At 52.3% G+C, this 15,415-nt stretch overlaps 1 protein-coding gene across 1 annotated transcript in view; it reads left to right on the forward strand.

Annotated features, from left to right (window-relative positions):
• Positions 1-13,424, forward strand: part of Atp2c2 (ATPase secretory pathway Ca2+ transporting 2) — a 62,065-nt gene extending 48,641 nt beyond the window's left edge. Inside the window, exons 16-28 of the mRNA XM_036188862.1 lie at positions 1,984-2,085; positions 2,527-2,683; positions 3,453-3,623; positions 4,209-4,306; positions 4,394-4,444; positions 5,747-5,913; positions 7,330-7,398; positions 7,487-7,603; positions 8,913-9,060; positions 10,258-10,356; positions 10,635-10,776; positions 12,181-12,382; positions 13,289-13,424. Of these exons, the coding sequence (XP_036044755.1) occupies positions 1,984-2,085; positions 2,527-2,683; positions 3,453-3,623; positions 4,209-4,306; positions 4,394-4,444; positions 5,747-5,913; positions 7,330-7,398; positions 7,487-7,603; positions 8,913-9,060; positions 10,258-10,356; positions 10,635-10,776; positions 12,181-12,382; positions 13,289-13,424 (1,659 nt within the window). The remainder of the gene's footprint in view (positions 1-1,983; positions 2,086-2,526; positions 2,684-3,452; positions 3,624-4,208; positions 4,307-4,393; positions 4,445-5,746; positions 5,914-7,329; positions 7,399-7,486; positions 7,604-8,912; positions 9,061-10,257; positions 10,357-10,634; positions 10,777-12,180; positions 12,383-13,288) is intronic.
• The last annotated feature ends 1,991 nt before the right edge of the window (positions 13,425-15,415 follow it).

Raw genomic sequence — 15,415 nt, forward strand, 5'->3', positions numbered from 1 at the left:
AGGTAATTGGCGAGTTACAGAGATTACTCCAAAAGCTGTCCTACCTTGAAGAACCTAATCTTGTACCTGAAATGCTCTTAGCTAAGATACGGGAGGATTGTAACTGTAACCATCTACTCTTCAGCCCCATCAAAGACCTGAGGAGGAAAATGATATTCCCGAGTGAGCAGGAAGTGCAAGTGAGCAAGTTCTGAAAAGTGCAAGGAACGACAGAAACAGCTGGCTGCCTGGACAGTCGCCCAGTTTCCACGCAACGTTGGGGCCTCCACTGTTGGCTACAGGCCTAGAATATCAGACAGACCATCTTCAGAGGCAGGCAAATTTGAAAGACTGCCCCACCCTGTCTCGGAAAGTTTCATCAGTCTCTCTTCCTTGTGTCCTGCTCATCCAGACTGGACAGCGTGCTTATTGTCAGCAGTCAAAGCAAGGGTGGTTTTTCACCCAACAGGCCATCTTTTGCCAAGAAGAAATCAAATTCCATATGGAATGTCTTCGGTGCCCAACATCCTCTCAGGAGTAGATCAGTGCTGCCAAGAGCAAGCATGTCTCACGTCAACATAGTTATAAATACCAGCTAAGAGCATGTGACCAATTACAGAAACAAGGATTATAATTGACATGAATGCCTTTAATCCCAGCACTCGGGAGGCAGAGTCAGGCAGATCTCTGTAAGTTCGAGGTCAGCTTGGTCTACAGAGTGAGTTCCAGGACAGCCAGGACTGTTATATAGAGAAACCTTGTCTTGGAAAACAAAATACAAACAAATGGAAATGTGTTTGTGCATAAATACACATATATTAAGCAGATATTTGTCCTTCCTTCCTTCCTTCCTTCCTTCCTTCCTTCCTTCCTTCCTTCCTTCCTTTTTCATGTAATTATATTGATTCTATCAGTTCTGTTCCTTTAGTAAACCTTGACTAGTAGACACGGGTTCTGGGGATTTGAACTCAGGTCCTCAAGTTTGCACAGCAAGCCCTCTTACCTGCTGAGCCATCTCCCTAGCCCTAGGCATGATGTTTGTGATCTGCCTGCTCCTCTTTTATATCACTTTCACAATTTTATTAGTTTTCGGTAGTGAGAACGGAACCCAGGGCATCATCTCTACCTGAGTTAAACTCCAGCCCTTTTTACTTTGAGAAACGCCCTTGCTATGTGGCCCAGGTTGGTCTTGAACTCACAATCCTGCCTCAGCCTCTGAGTAGGTATGTCTACGGGCATGTGCCACCACATCCTGCCCACCATCTCATCTCCATGTTTTATGAACTTCTGGGGTGACACAAACAAACATCTACTCACACAGATAGGGCACCCCTAAAAGAATCTATTCCACCCAGGCCCAGTTCGGTGGGTGATTGACTTCATTGGGTTTGCTCAAAGTAGCATGGTGACCCCAAACAGCCACATTCCTGTGGAGCCCAGCCCTGATCTGGTCTGCCCCCTGCTGGGAACCTTCTGCTCTCTGAATACTTTAGCTGCACTCAAAGACCACTATACAGGTGATGATCCTGTAGGCCCCTGACTGCACCCTCCCAAATTCTGTTGTTCCCCAGAAGTTTCCAAAGGCTTGGTCCTGGGACAAGAGAAAAGAAACTGTTTCCTGGGTGAGGCCTTTGAAGCAGGCAGCCTTCCCATAGCTACTGCTTGGGTTTCTGTGGTTTGGATGCTGATTTACACAGACAGAGCTTAGCATACAGCAATGGTTCTCAACCCATGGGTCACGACCCTTTATGGGGGTGTGTGTGTGCAAATTACCTTTTCACAGGAAGTAACCTAAGACCATTGGAAAACACGTATTTCCAATTTCCGATTTATAACTGTAGTAAAATTACAATTGTGCAGTAGCAACAAGAATAATTTCATGGTTGGGGTCACCACAACATGAGGAATTGTATTAAAGGGCCGCAGCATTAGGAAGGTTGAGAACCACTGGCATACAGCCTGGCTTGCGATGACTCGCTGAAAATATCCCATCTTACATCCTAGATGAACTTAGGTGGTGTCAAAGATTCCTACACACGGAGAAAAGAGATTCCCTTCAGCTCAGAGCAGAAGTGGATGGCAGTGAAGTGCAGCCCGAAGAACGAGGTGAGCTTGGCTTGTGTTGAGACAGGGTCTCACTGTGGGGCCCAAACTGACCTGGAAGCCTCCTGCCTGGGCATCTGAGAGCCAGGATGACAGGGGCACACCATGGCTGTGCTGTCCTCTGTCCCTTACCAAAACAAGGCACAAACACCTGGGGGAGAGGATGGCAAGCCCAGCACCTTCCAAGACTTCCAAACTGAGGTGACAGCCATGGACCGGGCATTCTGACCCGTGATGCTCACAGTGGGGACCCTGGCCCAGCTTCGGCCCTGGGGATTAGCATTGTGGAGTCTCCAACTCTATTAACCTGCACTGGGAAGTCCAGGTGTGGACCCAGGAACCTGTTTGTTTGGGGGATCTGGTATAGGCTCAAGTGTGAGGCAGCTGTCTATGCAGCAGGCAGCACCCATTGACAGCGGATTTTTTTTCCTTTTCTTTTCCCAGGATCAGGAAGACGTTTACTTCATGAAGGGGGCCTTTGAGGAAGTGATCCATCACTGTAGCATGTACAACAATGGGGGCATCCCCCTGCCTCTGACGCCCCAACAGAAGTCCTACTGGCTACAGGAAGAGAAGAAGATGGGATCGCTGGGCCTGCGGGGTTGGTGTCCTGGCTCCCTCCTCTGCCCCCTGGGGCCTTGAGTTTGCCTGTGGTGTTGCGGGGATGCATGAGAGCAGAGTCCAGGGTAAATCTGCCACCAGCAAGAATGTAGGCAGGGGTGAGCGGACAGCAATTCCCAGAGTGATACTCCGCAGTCAAAGTGCCTAGCCACCCCTAGCCACCCATGATGCCCACTTATCCAGGTGTGGCTCGTGTATGGAGGAGGTGTTGCTCGCCAAGTCCTCCAGAGCATATGAAGTTTGTGCAGTGAACCCTAATTTCAGGCACTATTTCACTCCCTGCCTTCTGCTATGAAAACCTAGAACTCTCAGGCGAGGGGAGACACTTCATTTTGTGGCATATGCAGCTTTCTCGGCTTCAGGGTCAGTGTCTTCCCCATCGGGCTGATGTTAAACCCTTGTGCCATTTGCTGCCCTGTCCCTTATTGGAGAAAGCATCTCAAAACACTCTGGAATACTTGTACTCCATGGGGGCAGGGCTAGGAGAGGCGCTGGGCTCACCCTGTTCATTACCTTGACCTCCCTTCTTTGGGGACAGATGAGTGTGCATTGAGCCCGTGGCAGGTGGGGCTGTCCCCGATGCCTGTCTGCCATCTCCCGGGGGCTTCAGCTGGACAATCATCTGAGCTAGTCCCACACCCCTCCCTCCCTACCCAGCGCCCCTGTGCTGCCCTGAGGGTCACAGTAGGGCTTGCTAGGACTAAAGACGGTCACCAGCCCCCAGAAACCTGTCCTTGTGTCTCTCACAGTGCTGGCCCTGGCGTCTGGGCCCGAGCTGGGGAGACTGACATTCCTGGGTCTAGTGGGTATCATCGACCCCCCAAGGGCTGGTGTCAAGGAAGCAGTCCGGGTCCTCTCCGAGTCTGGTGTGTCAGTGAAGATGGTGACAGGAGATGCCCTGGAGACAGCCGTGGCCATAGGTAACCAGGGTGAGGCTGGGAGTGAAGGGGCCTCACGCCCAGCGGACAGGGATCTAAGGAGCTGTGGAGACCAGTGCTCCCTGCTCCTGCTTGTGTCCAAACTGGGGGAAAGTCCACGTGTAAACTGAGGACCTACTATGTGTTTAGAGGCCTTTTTAGGCACAGGTGGCATCCCACACCATGGAGTTCCAGTCTGGCTTCCTCCATTGGCTAGGCATCTTTGACGAGACATAGAACCACTCTGGTCCTCAAGTCTCTTCATCAGCGGTGGGCGGGCAGGCCCCCTCTGCCTCCTCTAATCATGTCTATTGAGCTGTCAGGTTGGTTTTGCCCAACTCAGCCCAGGGCTGTGAGGTCACAGCCGGAGTCTCAGAGCCCTCACGTGAGGTACCAGCGGCACTTCCCAGCAGTGTGGCTTCAGAAGCCAATTTCCACATAGTTTCCTCATCATGGGCAAACATAGGTTCTCCGAGGTTATCAGACGCTGACTCAGATGGGCTAAAGTCAGGTGTGTCGCATGGTGGGTGGGACAGGACCACAGTTTGGGCCCTGGAGGTACTCCTCAGCCTTAACTCCCCTCCCAAGGAAGAACCATCGGCCTGTGCCACGAGAAGCTGAAAGCCATGTCTGGGGAGGAGGTGGAAGGCATGGAGCAGGACGCACTGGCTGCCCGAGTGAGGCAGGTGGGTTCTCCCGGGGGCAGACGGGACAGGGATGGAGAGGTCTCCAGCTCCTCTGTCCACTGATGACTCTTTAACTCCCTATGCCAGGTGTCTATATTCTTCAGGACCAGCCCGAAGCATAAGGTTAAAATCATAAAGGTAACTGGGCCGAACAACAGGGTCCATTCAGGGTGGCAGGCTCTCAGTTGGCCAAGTGACGGGGATGGTCTGGGGCAGGGGTTGGAGGGCTGGGGTATGCTGCTAAGCTGGCTTTGGCAATAGCTTTCTTTTCTAGGTTCTAGACAGCTGCATGCCTCCCACATATCCATCCCTGCTTGCAGGCCAGAATGCTATCACATGTTTAGCTGCAGAGGATACTGGGAAATGCCATCTCTAGTGGGATGGGCACTTCACAGCTAAAACAGGGGTGGATCCACTTATGGGGTTGTTGGAAAGCTGGAGACCACTGACCACAGACACTGGGAACAGCCCTGGGAATTAGATGATGTAAAGAGAAAATATTTAGGTGCCAACACAGAGCTGCCATGGTTTCTCTTTGTCACAACCAGAAGCCTGTGAGTTTCACAGCTTTCCCACGTCTGTACCTGGCAGTTTGCTGAGCTCTTTGGTAGCCATGTTTTGCTCTTTGGGGGTTGTTTGAGGAGGTACTGGGGTGTTTAGTTTTTAGTGATGAAGAATAAATGCCAACCACATATGGTGGCTCACAACTGTCATCCCAGTACTCATGAGGCTGAGGCAGAAGGATCATGAATTCCAGGACAGTCTGAGCTATACCAAAAGACCCTGTTCCAAAAAAAAGGAGAGAACAAATTTTGTATATATGAACTTGGGTGCATACAGGCCACAGTGCATGTGTGGAGGTCAGGTGACAACCTGTGGGAATCAGTCACATGGTTAATAGAGAACTACAACTCAGGCCATCGAGATTGACAGCAAGCTCCTTTACCTGTTGAGCCCAGAGATAAGGCTTCTAATGGCTTTATTTCTGCTCACTGAGAGCAACTCTTTTTTTCTTTTTTTAAGATTTATTTATTATGTATCAGTGTTCTGTTTGCACATATCCCTTTAGGCCAGAAGAGGGCACCAGATGGTTGTGAGCCACCATGTGGTTGCTGGGAACTGAACTCAGGACCTTTGGAAGAGCAAGCAGTGCTTTTAACCTCTGAGCCATCTCTCCAGCCCATGACAGCAACTCTTACAAGTCACTTCTGTTGTCCTAGATGTCCAGGATGGTGGCTGCCACTTGCTTTGCAGATGGAGAAACTAAGGTTGAGTAGTTCAGGGCCACGCCCACTGCAGTAGAGTTACCGTGACTAGGCCAGCTGACCCCAGCATCTAGCGGATGGGTGGCTGCTGCCCCCGTGGTCCATCAGGCAGGGCATCAAGAAAGTCTAGGAAGGTCCTCAGGCTGAGGCCCTCCATCACTTGCTCTTCCCAAAGGCATTGCAGGAGTCAGGGGCGATTGTAGCCATGACGGGGGACGGTGTGAATGATTCAGTCGCCCTGAAGTCTGCGGACATCGGGATCGCCATGGGCCAGACAGGGACGGACGTCAGCAAAGAGGCCGCCAACATGATTCTGGTCGACGATGACTTCTCAACCATTATGTGAGCTGCTATAACCAGCATCCCCAGGATGTACTGTAGTGGATATGAGGGGCCTTCTTGGGGTTCAGGGGACTCTCTGAAGAGAGCTGTATCCCAAGCTCACTCCAAACGTATAGAACTTCTCAAAACAGGGTCCTGGGGCCATCCTGACACTTGTCACTGTGGGATATAAAGAAAGCCCAGAGCCACTTGACTAGTCAGTAACAGAGAGCTGTTAAAAATCATGTTTGGGGGTTGGGGATTTAGCTCAGTGGTAGAGCGCTTGCCTAGCAAGCGCAAGGCCCTGGGTTCGGTCCTCAGCCCTAGGGGGAAAAAAATCATGTTTAGGGGCTGGAGGGATGGCTCAGTCAGCAAAGTGCTTGGCCTGCAAGCCTGGGGAACCGAGTTTGACACCCTGAGTTCACAAGAAAATGGGGGCAGGGTGGTACAGGCCGTTGACCCTGCCGCTGCAGAGGAGGAGACAGGCAGAACCAGGGTTACCTAGCCGGCCAACCTCACCAGATCGGTGAGCTCCAGGCCAGTGAGAGATCTTGTGTCAGAGGAGGAGGACAGCCGTCCTGGGGCTGACACCCAGGTTGTCCTCTGACCCCCACATGTGCGTGCACATCTGCACAGATAGAAATCACAGTTGGGGGCCCAACAAAGAGGCACAGACCTGGGATTCCTGAATTCAGGAGGTGAGGCAGGAGGATTAAAGTTGCCTTTCTCTGGATTTAATCTGAAGCTATAATTAAGACTAATCTTAGGTAAATCAGTACTTAGGGTGCAGAAAAACATTTGGAAGAGTGCTTTTAACAGCAGAGGCACCAGCATAGCAACATTTCTCTGCTATTAAAAATACTCTTCCAAGAATGATTTAGTGTGTGTGTGTGTGTCCCACGGACACAGCCATAAGAGTGTGCCTGTAAGCCCGGCACCATGAGGGACAGAGAGGAGGACCCCTGGGGCTTGCTGGCTGCCAGCTTTGCTCCAGGCTCTGTGAAACACTGACTCAAAAGAAAGAGGCAGCAGGACATCCAACATGTTCTTATGGCCCTCACATACATGTTCTGACACACAGACCGCACAGGTATGTACACACGTACACACACACATTACCAGAGACGGACAGATGGTGATGTCTCTGAACCTCCCAGACCCTCTCCTGTTCTGCCTCCATTGTACGTGGAGCAGGGTTTCTTTCGCTCTGCTGTGTCCAACTGCAGGTGGATTGTACACTCGGCCCATCCGAGCACAGTTGGGGCCCTGGGCTCCAGTTGAGAGGCGTCACACACAGAATTGGCACAGAAGGGCTGACATCACCTCCGACCAGTGTGTCCCAGGTGTGCCAGCAAGGGCTACCTGCACTGGTGCATGTGAGCTGACCACACCACCCCCCAGGACCTTTCTGCCCTCCCTCACTCACCTCCCTTTCAGGAGCGCGGTGGAGGAAGGCAAAGGCATCTTTTACAACATCAAGAACTTCGTCCGCTTCCAGCTGAGCACGTAAGCAGAGGCAGACTTTCCTCCATGGTCAGTGGGCACTGAATCTGGTGCACGTGTTGACAGGCTACCTGTTGCCTGTGCCCTGCAGGAGTATTGCAGCCCTGAGCCTCATTACCCTGTCCACCGTGTGCAACCTGCCCAGCCCCCTCAATGCCATGCAGATCCTGTGGGTGAACATCATCATGGATGGGCCGCCAGCGCAGAGGTGAGGCAGCAGGCTGAAGGCAGGACCATGTGAGCTCCCTCTTGGAGTCTCCAGGCTGCTGCAGTGGGAGCAGCTTCCTGAAGGGCAGACCAGAATGCAGAGATGGAGCCTTGCGCTCCCTCAGTTACAGCCCACTCCTGGAGCACATGACTCAGCCCCACTGTATAGTCAGGTTACCACCTCCAAGAAGCCCTCCCTGATCACTCTACCAGTGGTGGCCTCATCCTTGGGCCTCTGCCCATCCTTTTCCCCAAAGGGGAAAGTATCATTGTTCTGATTGGTTGGATTCATCCCTACTGTCACTGGGGACTATGGACTTGATGCCCCTTGACCCTTGGATGGTGCTTGCATGACATAGATGCTCATGAACTCGTTGGTGGCACAGGAGACCTGTGTGCCCAGCAGCTTTGGGTGCTTGCACAGAGACGTATCGTTCCAAACATGGCTGGTGTTACTGCTAGCATCACTTTGACCACCTGCTGTGGTAGAGTGAGAGGGAAGGCCGGTTCGTTTCCCCAGAGCCCAGTGAGGGCTGCAGCTTCTGCAAGGCTCCCTGTGTGTGAGAGACAGTGGGTGAGGTAGCTCCCAGGCCTCTACCCCATGTACAGCATCTCCTGATGTTTCTGAGTGACAAATGATGAGTCTCTGACAGATGGACCCTGGAGGGCAGAGCTGGATCCTGTTTCTCCAGGCCCCACTCAGGACCCCACATGGTAGTGGGAACTGGGGGGGGGTCAGGAGTCCATGACATGGGGAAGGCCAAAGCTTGGTGCTGGCCCTTGCCAGGTGCTGTGGCCTTTTCTACATCTAGATACTTGTCTGTCCCCAAGTAGAGAGCTATGGCTATCCCTGGGATAGCCACTGTGGGACAAGAACAGCCCCGCTCACAGATGACAGTCCAGAGGGCAAGGCTGAAGCATGGGTCTCAGGGGTCCTTTTTAAATTTTTGGCTTTTTGAAGCAGGCTCTCACTCTGTAGTTCAGGCTGGCGGGGGATTCACTATATGACCTAGGCTGAACTTGAACTCAGAGGTCCTCCTGCCTCAGCCTCTAGAAAGCTGGGATTACAGGTATGTGCCACCCGGCCCAGTTTCCAAGTGACCTTGCTATTTCAAAACATCACAGCCAGATGGTGATGGCACACGCCTTTAATCCCAGCACTCAGGAGGCAGAGCCAGGTGGATCTCTGTGAGTTCGAGGCCAGCCTCGTCTACAGAGTGAGATCCAGGACAGGCACCAAAGCTACACAGAGAAACCCTGTCTCGAAAAACAAAACAAAAAACATCACTTACTTGCCTTGTTCTGCACAGCCTGGGGGTGGAGCCTGTAGACAGAGATGCCCTGCGGAGGCCTCCACGGAGCATCAGGGACACGATCCTGAATAGAGCCCTGATCCTGAAGGTCCTCATGTCAGCTGCTGTCATCATAGCAGGGACCCTCTTTATCTTCTGGAGAGAGGTGAGCAGGGCAGGCATGGGCTCACTCAGGAACAGTTGGGAACCCTGTGCAGGACTGAATGATCTCTCCAAGGGAGAGACACACACACAGAACTTGGTGTTATCAGAGGCCAGAGTGTGTGGTGGGTAGAGATGCCTGGGAGAGGTGAGGAGAAGTGTGTGGGCCAAGTACTGTGGCCAGAGCACAGAGACCAGGTGTTTGGATGGCAGGCGCTGTTTTTTATTGTCACAGGAGACTACAGGATCCCCTTACACTGAGACTATCTTAGCACAGGTCAATTTTCAAGGCCCATTGGACCAGAGAGCCTCTGGCATGGTTATATATGGCCACGATGAGGAATTAAGCAGGGATCCCCATTGTGTTTAGACAGGTCCCTCCAGGGAGCTTCATTCTGAACGCCTGCCTTATAGCCAGGGTGGACTGACTGAGCTATGTTCCAGCCTGATGAGGATTCCATGGGGGGGGGGGGGGGGGGGGGGGGTCTGAGGCAAAAACTGAAAAAACTTGCACCCACAAATCCATCTCACTGGGGCTGCAGCCAGTCCTTGTGATGAGCCAGCCCAGACAGACACGGTTTAGGCCTCAACAGACATTCTTACCATGTCACGTTGTGTTTGGGAGCGGCTGCCCCACACTCCTCAGAGGCCCTGGGTTCTGATCTGCGTGTCTAATGGTGTGAGTGACCTGTGAAGCAGTTGCCCCCTAGAACAGCAGCGGTTCTCAACCCTCCTGAGGCTGCACCCCTTTTATACAGTCCCTGATGTTGTAGTAACCACCAAACATAAATTTATTTCCATTGCTACTTTTATGAATCACAGTATAAATGAGTTTTCTGATGGTCTTAGGTGACCCCTGTGAAAGGGTCGTTTATCCCCAATGGGGTCGCGACCCACCGGTTGAGAACTGCTGCTCTAGGGGCAGCTGTTTTTCCTTTCTCTGCTACCTTCCAGCTGTGCTGCTGGCAGCTGACACTCCGGATGGAAGACAAGGCTCCTTCCCGGGTGGGAGTCCCCTGGGGCCAGCACGGAAACATGGCACAAAGCCAGCTTCTAGGGTTCACCTCTGGGGCTGGGCTGACCAGCAATCCTCAGGCAGCACACACAGGTCGCCCCTGGCACACTGACTGTACCCCTCAGCTCTAAGGCAGGGGCTCCCCTTCCCTCTCGGCCACGAGCATACCTATGTACTGGATTCCAGATCCCAGAGAATGGGACCAGCACTCCACGCACCACCACCATGGCCTTCACCTGCTTCGTGTTTTTCGACCTCTTCAATGCCCTAAGCTGTCGCTCACAGGTGAGCAGGGCTGACCCCGCCCCCAAGCCCCACCCCTGTGGACAGGGAACACTGTTCCACTGCCTCTCTCATACTCTAGGCAAAGTTTTGGGGAGAGGGAGGCAGGGATCGGGTTTCATGTCCCCAGTGGCTCAGGTCCAACAAGCCTCAGCACTTGCCATTCTGATGCCAACTGGGGGGAGGGAGGGGGTAACAGACGGCACAGTGTCCCAGGGGCACAGCTGCTGAACCCACACTGTGTGCTTGCAAAAGCCCAATGGGGCCTCTCCTCCCCACAGACCAAGCTGATATTTGAGATTGGCTTCTTCCGGAACCGCATGTTCCTGTACTCGGTCCTTGGGTCCCTTCTTGGGCAGCTGGCTGTGATCTATGCCCCGCCCCTGCAGCGGATCTTCCAGACAGAAAACCTGAGAGCCCTCGGTGAGTGAGGGAATAGGAACAAGTGGTCACCTGAGACTCCCGCCACCTGGGGTGGAGCTGCGGGGGCCACAGAGCGGGGGTGGGGGGGCCTTTCAGGGCCATTCTGGGAAGAGGTTGGTCTGCAGCATCTGCTCTATGTCACCTAGAGGAGGAAGGTGACATGCAGATACAGGGAACACAAATGAAGCCCAGAAAGAGGCCCCCTATGCTGAAAGTGGGGCCTGAGGTGAGAACTGGGTGGCAGCACCCTGAACCTCAGGACACACACAGTCTGGGGACTTGACTGGGGTGACTTGGACAGGTGCTCATGTGAGCTGGCCATCAGGCAGTTCTTGCTAAAAAGGACATAATTTAGCAGCCTGGGATGCCCAAAGGCCACCGTGAGCATGCTCTGCTCTGGAGACCAGGAAGCAAGGAACAGGTCCTGCCAAGGAACTGACCCAAGACAGCAGTGGCAGGTCCCTAGCTTTCCTCTGTCACCTCCACCCAGGAATGGAGAACAGAGGATCAGCTCCCAGATCCAGTCCAGAGTAGGCCATTGCCCCAGCACAGCTCACTACAGACCCCAAATGGTCACCCCAGGGTGAAAATGTGCACACAGTGCACTTGAGACCTAGATAAAGCCAGGACGGGGGCCCCCTCCCTGTGATCTAAAATCAGGCTCCAGCAAGCGCCCTATGGGAGCAAAGAAAAGGAACCCAGGAGCTATGGAGACAGGGTAGCATGTGGGCCCAAGTCTGAGCCTCAGAATGCATGCACCAGTAATGCCATGGCTGGGGAGGCAGAGACAGGACGACTTTGGGGACTCTGTGGCCAGCTAGCCTAGCTGAAAATGGTGGACTCCAGGTTCACTGAGAGAGCTGTCTCAAAAAGGTGGAGAGCATTAGATGACATCCAATGTCAACCCCTGACCTCTGCATGTCCCTGCAACCCCATACACAAAGAAAACCCTTGGGCTGGGGGCTGTAGCTCTGTTGGTAGAGTGCTTGCTTGGCACACACACAGCCCTGGGCTCCATCCCCAGCACCACATAACCTAGGCCTGCCTCTAATCCCAACAGTGGCACTGGAGAGGGAGCCAGGAGGATCAGGAGTACAAAGTTGTTCTTAGTTGCGTAGTAAGTTCGAGGCTAACCTGAACTACCTGAGATCCTATCTCAGAAAGACAGGACCACCACCCCCACAGGCAAGTCTCTAAGCAGCCTTTTCCATGGTGAAGGAGAAAGTCAGCTTGCCAAAACCATGGTGACTTGTTTGGGCATCCAGTGTCACAGAAGGACCCTGGCTTCTTCAAGAGTGGCCAGTCCCTTCCCCTCTGACCCCACAGAGAAAGGCAGAGAACACAGAGGGAGCCAGTGCAGGACGTGGCAGTTGGCCACTGCCATCTGAACCTCTCTTCCCACAGACCTGCTGCTGTTAGCTGGCCTGGCCTCGTCTGTCTTCTTTCTGTCGGAGCTGTTCAAGCTGTGTGAGAAGTCCTGCTCTGGAGACAGGACCCCCCCGGACGGTCCCAGGGGCCGTGTAAAGGAACCACCATTACTGCCCTCAGTGACCACACAGCATCAGGACCCTGGCTCCACCCATCCTGACCCTGCTGGGATGCACAGGTCAGGACGGAGCTTACTAAAACATGGCACTATTTATTAAACCACCGTGTTTTTTATTTAACCTGTCTTTCTGTGCTTGAGCAATGTGGCCCCATGTGATGATGGCACAGGGTGACCAGGAGCATGGCCACGCTGCCCACAGCCATCCCCTTCGAGGCCTTGCTTCCTCATCAAAGAGGAGGGCTTAAGGGCGGTTCTGTATAGAGCTATGTCTCACAATTTGGGGTTCAATCCCCAGTGTTCAAAAAAGATTTCACAAGTATGATATATGCAAAAATCTGATTAAAAACAAGGTGGTGCCACTGAGCGGGGATAGGAATTAGTCATCTAAAAAGCCAAAACGCCACAGAACTGCCCCCTTACACTCGCTGTGACGAAGTACACAGACGCCTTGTGTTTACAAAGTTCTCACTCCATGGACGCCAAAATAAAACCCTAAAGTTTTTTTCAGAATTCCACATCTACTTCTGACAGGGATGCCTCATAAACACCAACACACGTGGAAGCTCCCTCCCCCACCAAAAAAAAAAAGATACATCAGAGCACGTGCCGACACCATGCCTCGTGGAGAAAGACCAGAGCATCTCCATGAGAGGGAGGAGGAGTCGGTGTCACAGAGCTGGGCACACACCTGACATGCCAGCTACTCAGGAGGCTGAGGTAAAAGGATTACAGCTCAAGGCCTGCCTGGGCAACTCAGCGGGACTCATGATCCCCCTGCCTCTGCCTCTGAGTAAAAAGGGCTGGGGCTTGGCACTAGAGTGTCTGCCTGGCGTGGATGAGGCCCCGGGCTCAGTTCCACACTGACAACCATAAAGGAATCACGGCAAAGTGTGTGATAATGCCACTGGAGGAGCAATACCTGCACACTCAGGACAATACAGATAAACAAAACCATCCCGCCAGCGGCTGCCAGAGCGAGCTGGACCTGCACCGTAGCATTGCTCACCGGCAACACCTGCTCTCGGGTCCTCCACACCTCCCTCTCAGGAGCGGGAGCCCGAGCTTGCGTCTCAAGAAGCTGGACACGAGACACTCATAGCTGAGGGTAATGACACAAAAGGACTCAGCAAGCTTCAGGGACAAAGTTCACACACGTGTGCCGTGTGTGCGCAAGTACACTCATAGGCATGTCACATGTACAAGTGCACCTGCACACATCACACACACACACACCCTTACCTGCACACAGGCAGATGTTATGTGCACACAGGCATATGCCATACATGCACATGCACACCTGCACACAGGCATAAGCCACACACACACGTGCCAGTACCTGTTCACATCACGCAGTATCATGTCAGCTCCTGTGTTCACCCATTTCATGCCAGCATCTGGCCATAGTTGATTCTTCTGTCAGGGCAGGCGCTGCGCATCTGTGAGGTGAGCTTCTGTCTTTTGCGGAGTGGACATTTTCTTAACCAGTGGCTAATGAGCACAAGCAGGCTCTTGAATCTGCCTCTGAGCTACAGCCTCGGCCGTCTGACTTTTTAAAAACCATCACCACGCCACAGTCACCATGCCACTGAAGTTCGGAGAAAAGCAAACACAAGAGGCCATCCCAGACTACAGGAGGAGGGAAAGAACCCTTGCTTCACCTTTTACTGTCAAACTCACTTTACTCATTTTTTTATTTTGGTTTTTCAAGAGAGTGTTTCTTTGTGTCGCCCTGGCTGTCCTGGAACTCGGTCTGTTGACCAGGCTGGCCTCAAACTCAGAGATCCTCTTGCCTCTGCCTCCCAAATGCTGGGATTAAAGGCATGCACCACCACACCCACCTCTAAAACTCCAGTATTAAAACATAAGGAAGATGCTGGAATTCACACAGAAAGTCAATTGATTAGAAAGTAGCTTAAGGGGCTGGAGAGATGGTTGAGAACACTGGATGCTCTTCCAGAGGGCCTGAGTTCAATTCCCAGCAGCTCACAACCATCTATCACTGTAGTCCCATGCAATCCGATGTCCTCTTCTGGTGTGCAGACATACAGCAGACAAAATGCCCATTTACACATAATATAAAGTAAAACTTTAAAGCAAGTAGCATAAGTAGAAGAAAGGCATACCGTTTAACACTGGGGACTGAGGAGATGGCTCACTGGGTAAAGAGGAGCTGAGAAGGCCTGATAACCCGGGTTCAACCCCGCCACCGGGATGTGCACCTGTAACCCAACACTCCCTACAGCAGGATGCGCTGCAGGGACAGGACAGCCTCCCAGGATCTCACGGCCAGCTAGCCTGCAGTGGATAGCAGGGCAGCAGAAATAAGAGACCCTTATCAACAGTGGGAGGTGAGAACTCCCTCCTCCGACTGTCCTCTGACCTCCATGCTCACATAATTGATTTTAAAATAAATATTTTTTTAAAGGCATTAGAACTTTAGGGATGAGATATAGTTTAAAAAATACTTTGGGCCAAAGATATATAACCAGAAACCACAGGAATAGCAGAAGTAGGTTACCTTTTCTATCCCGAGTGGAGGGTGTGCAGTTGCTTAAGAGGATGCCAACAAGTGTGACGTAACATCTAAGATTTATGGGCAGAAAAACCGCCACAGATAGAGCTGAATAAACTAAGAAGAATCTTAACCACTCCAAATATGCATGGTGTTGCTTTGACAAAAGCTTTTTTTTCATTTTTGAAAATTTTGTTTTGTTTTGTTTTGGAGACAAGGTTTCTCTGTGTAGCTTTGTGCCTTTCCTGGATCTCACTCTGAAGACCAGGCTGGCCTCGAACTCACAAAGATCCGCCTGGCTCTGCCTCCCAAGTGCTGGGATTACAGGCGTGCGGCACCACTGCCTGGCTGTTTATTTTATGCATATATTGGTTTGCCTGCATGTGTGTCTGCGCACCACTATGTGCGCCTACTGCCTCAGAAGAGGGAACTGGATTCCCTGGAGCGGAATTAACTGGCAGTTAGGAGCTGCTACATGGCTGATGGGGAATTGAACTCAGGACCTCTGGAAGAGCAGCCAGTGCTCTTAAATGCTGAGCCATCTCTCCAGCCCTCAAAAAAAAAAAAAATCTCTTATA

Source organism: Onychomys torridus, chromosome 5 (assembly GCF_903995425.1).
Source record: "Onychomys torridus chromosome 5, mOncTor1.1, whole genome shotgun sequence".
In the NCBI taxonomy this organism is placed as follows: Eukaryota; Metazoa; Chordata; class Mammalia; order Rodentia; family Cricetidae; genus Onychomys; species Onychomys torridus.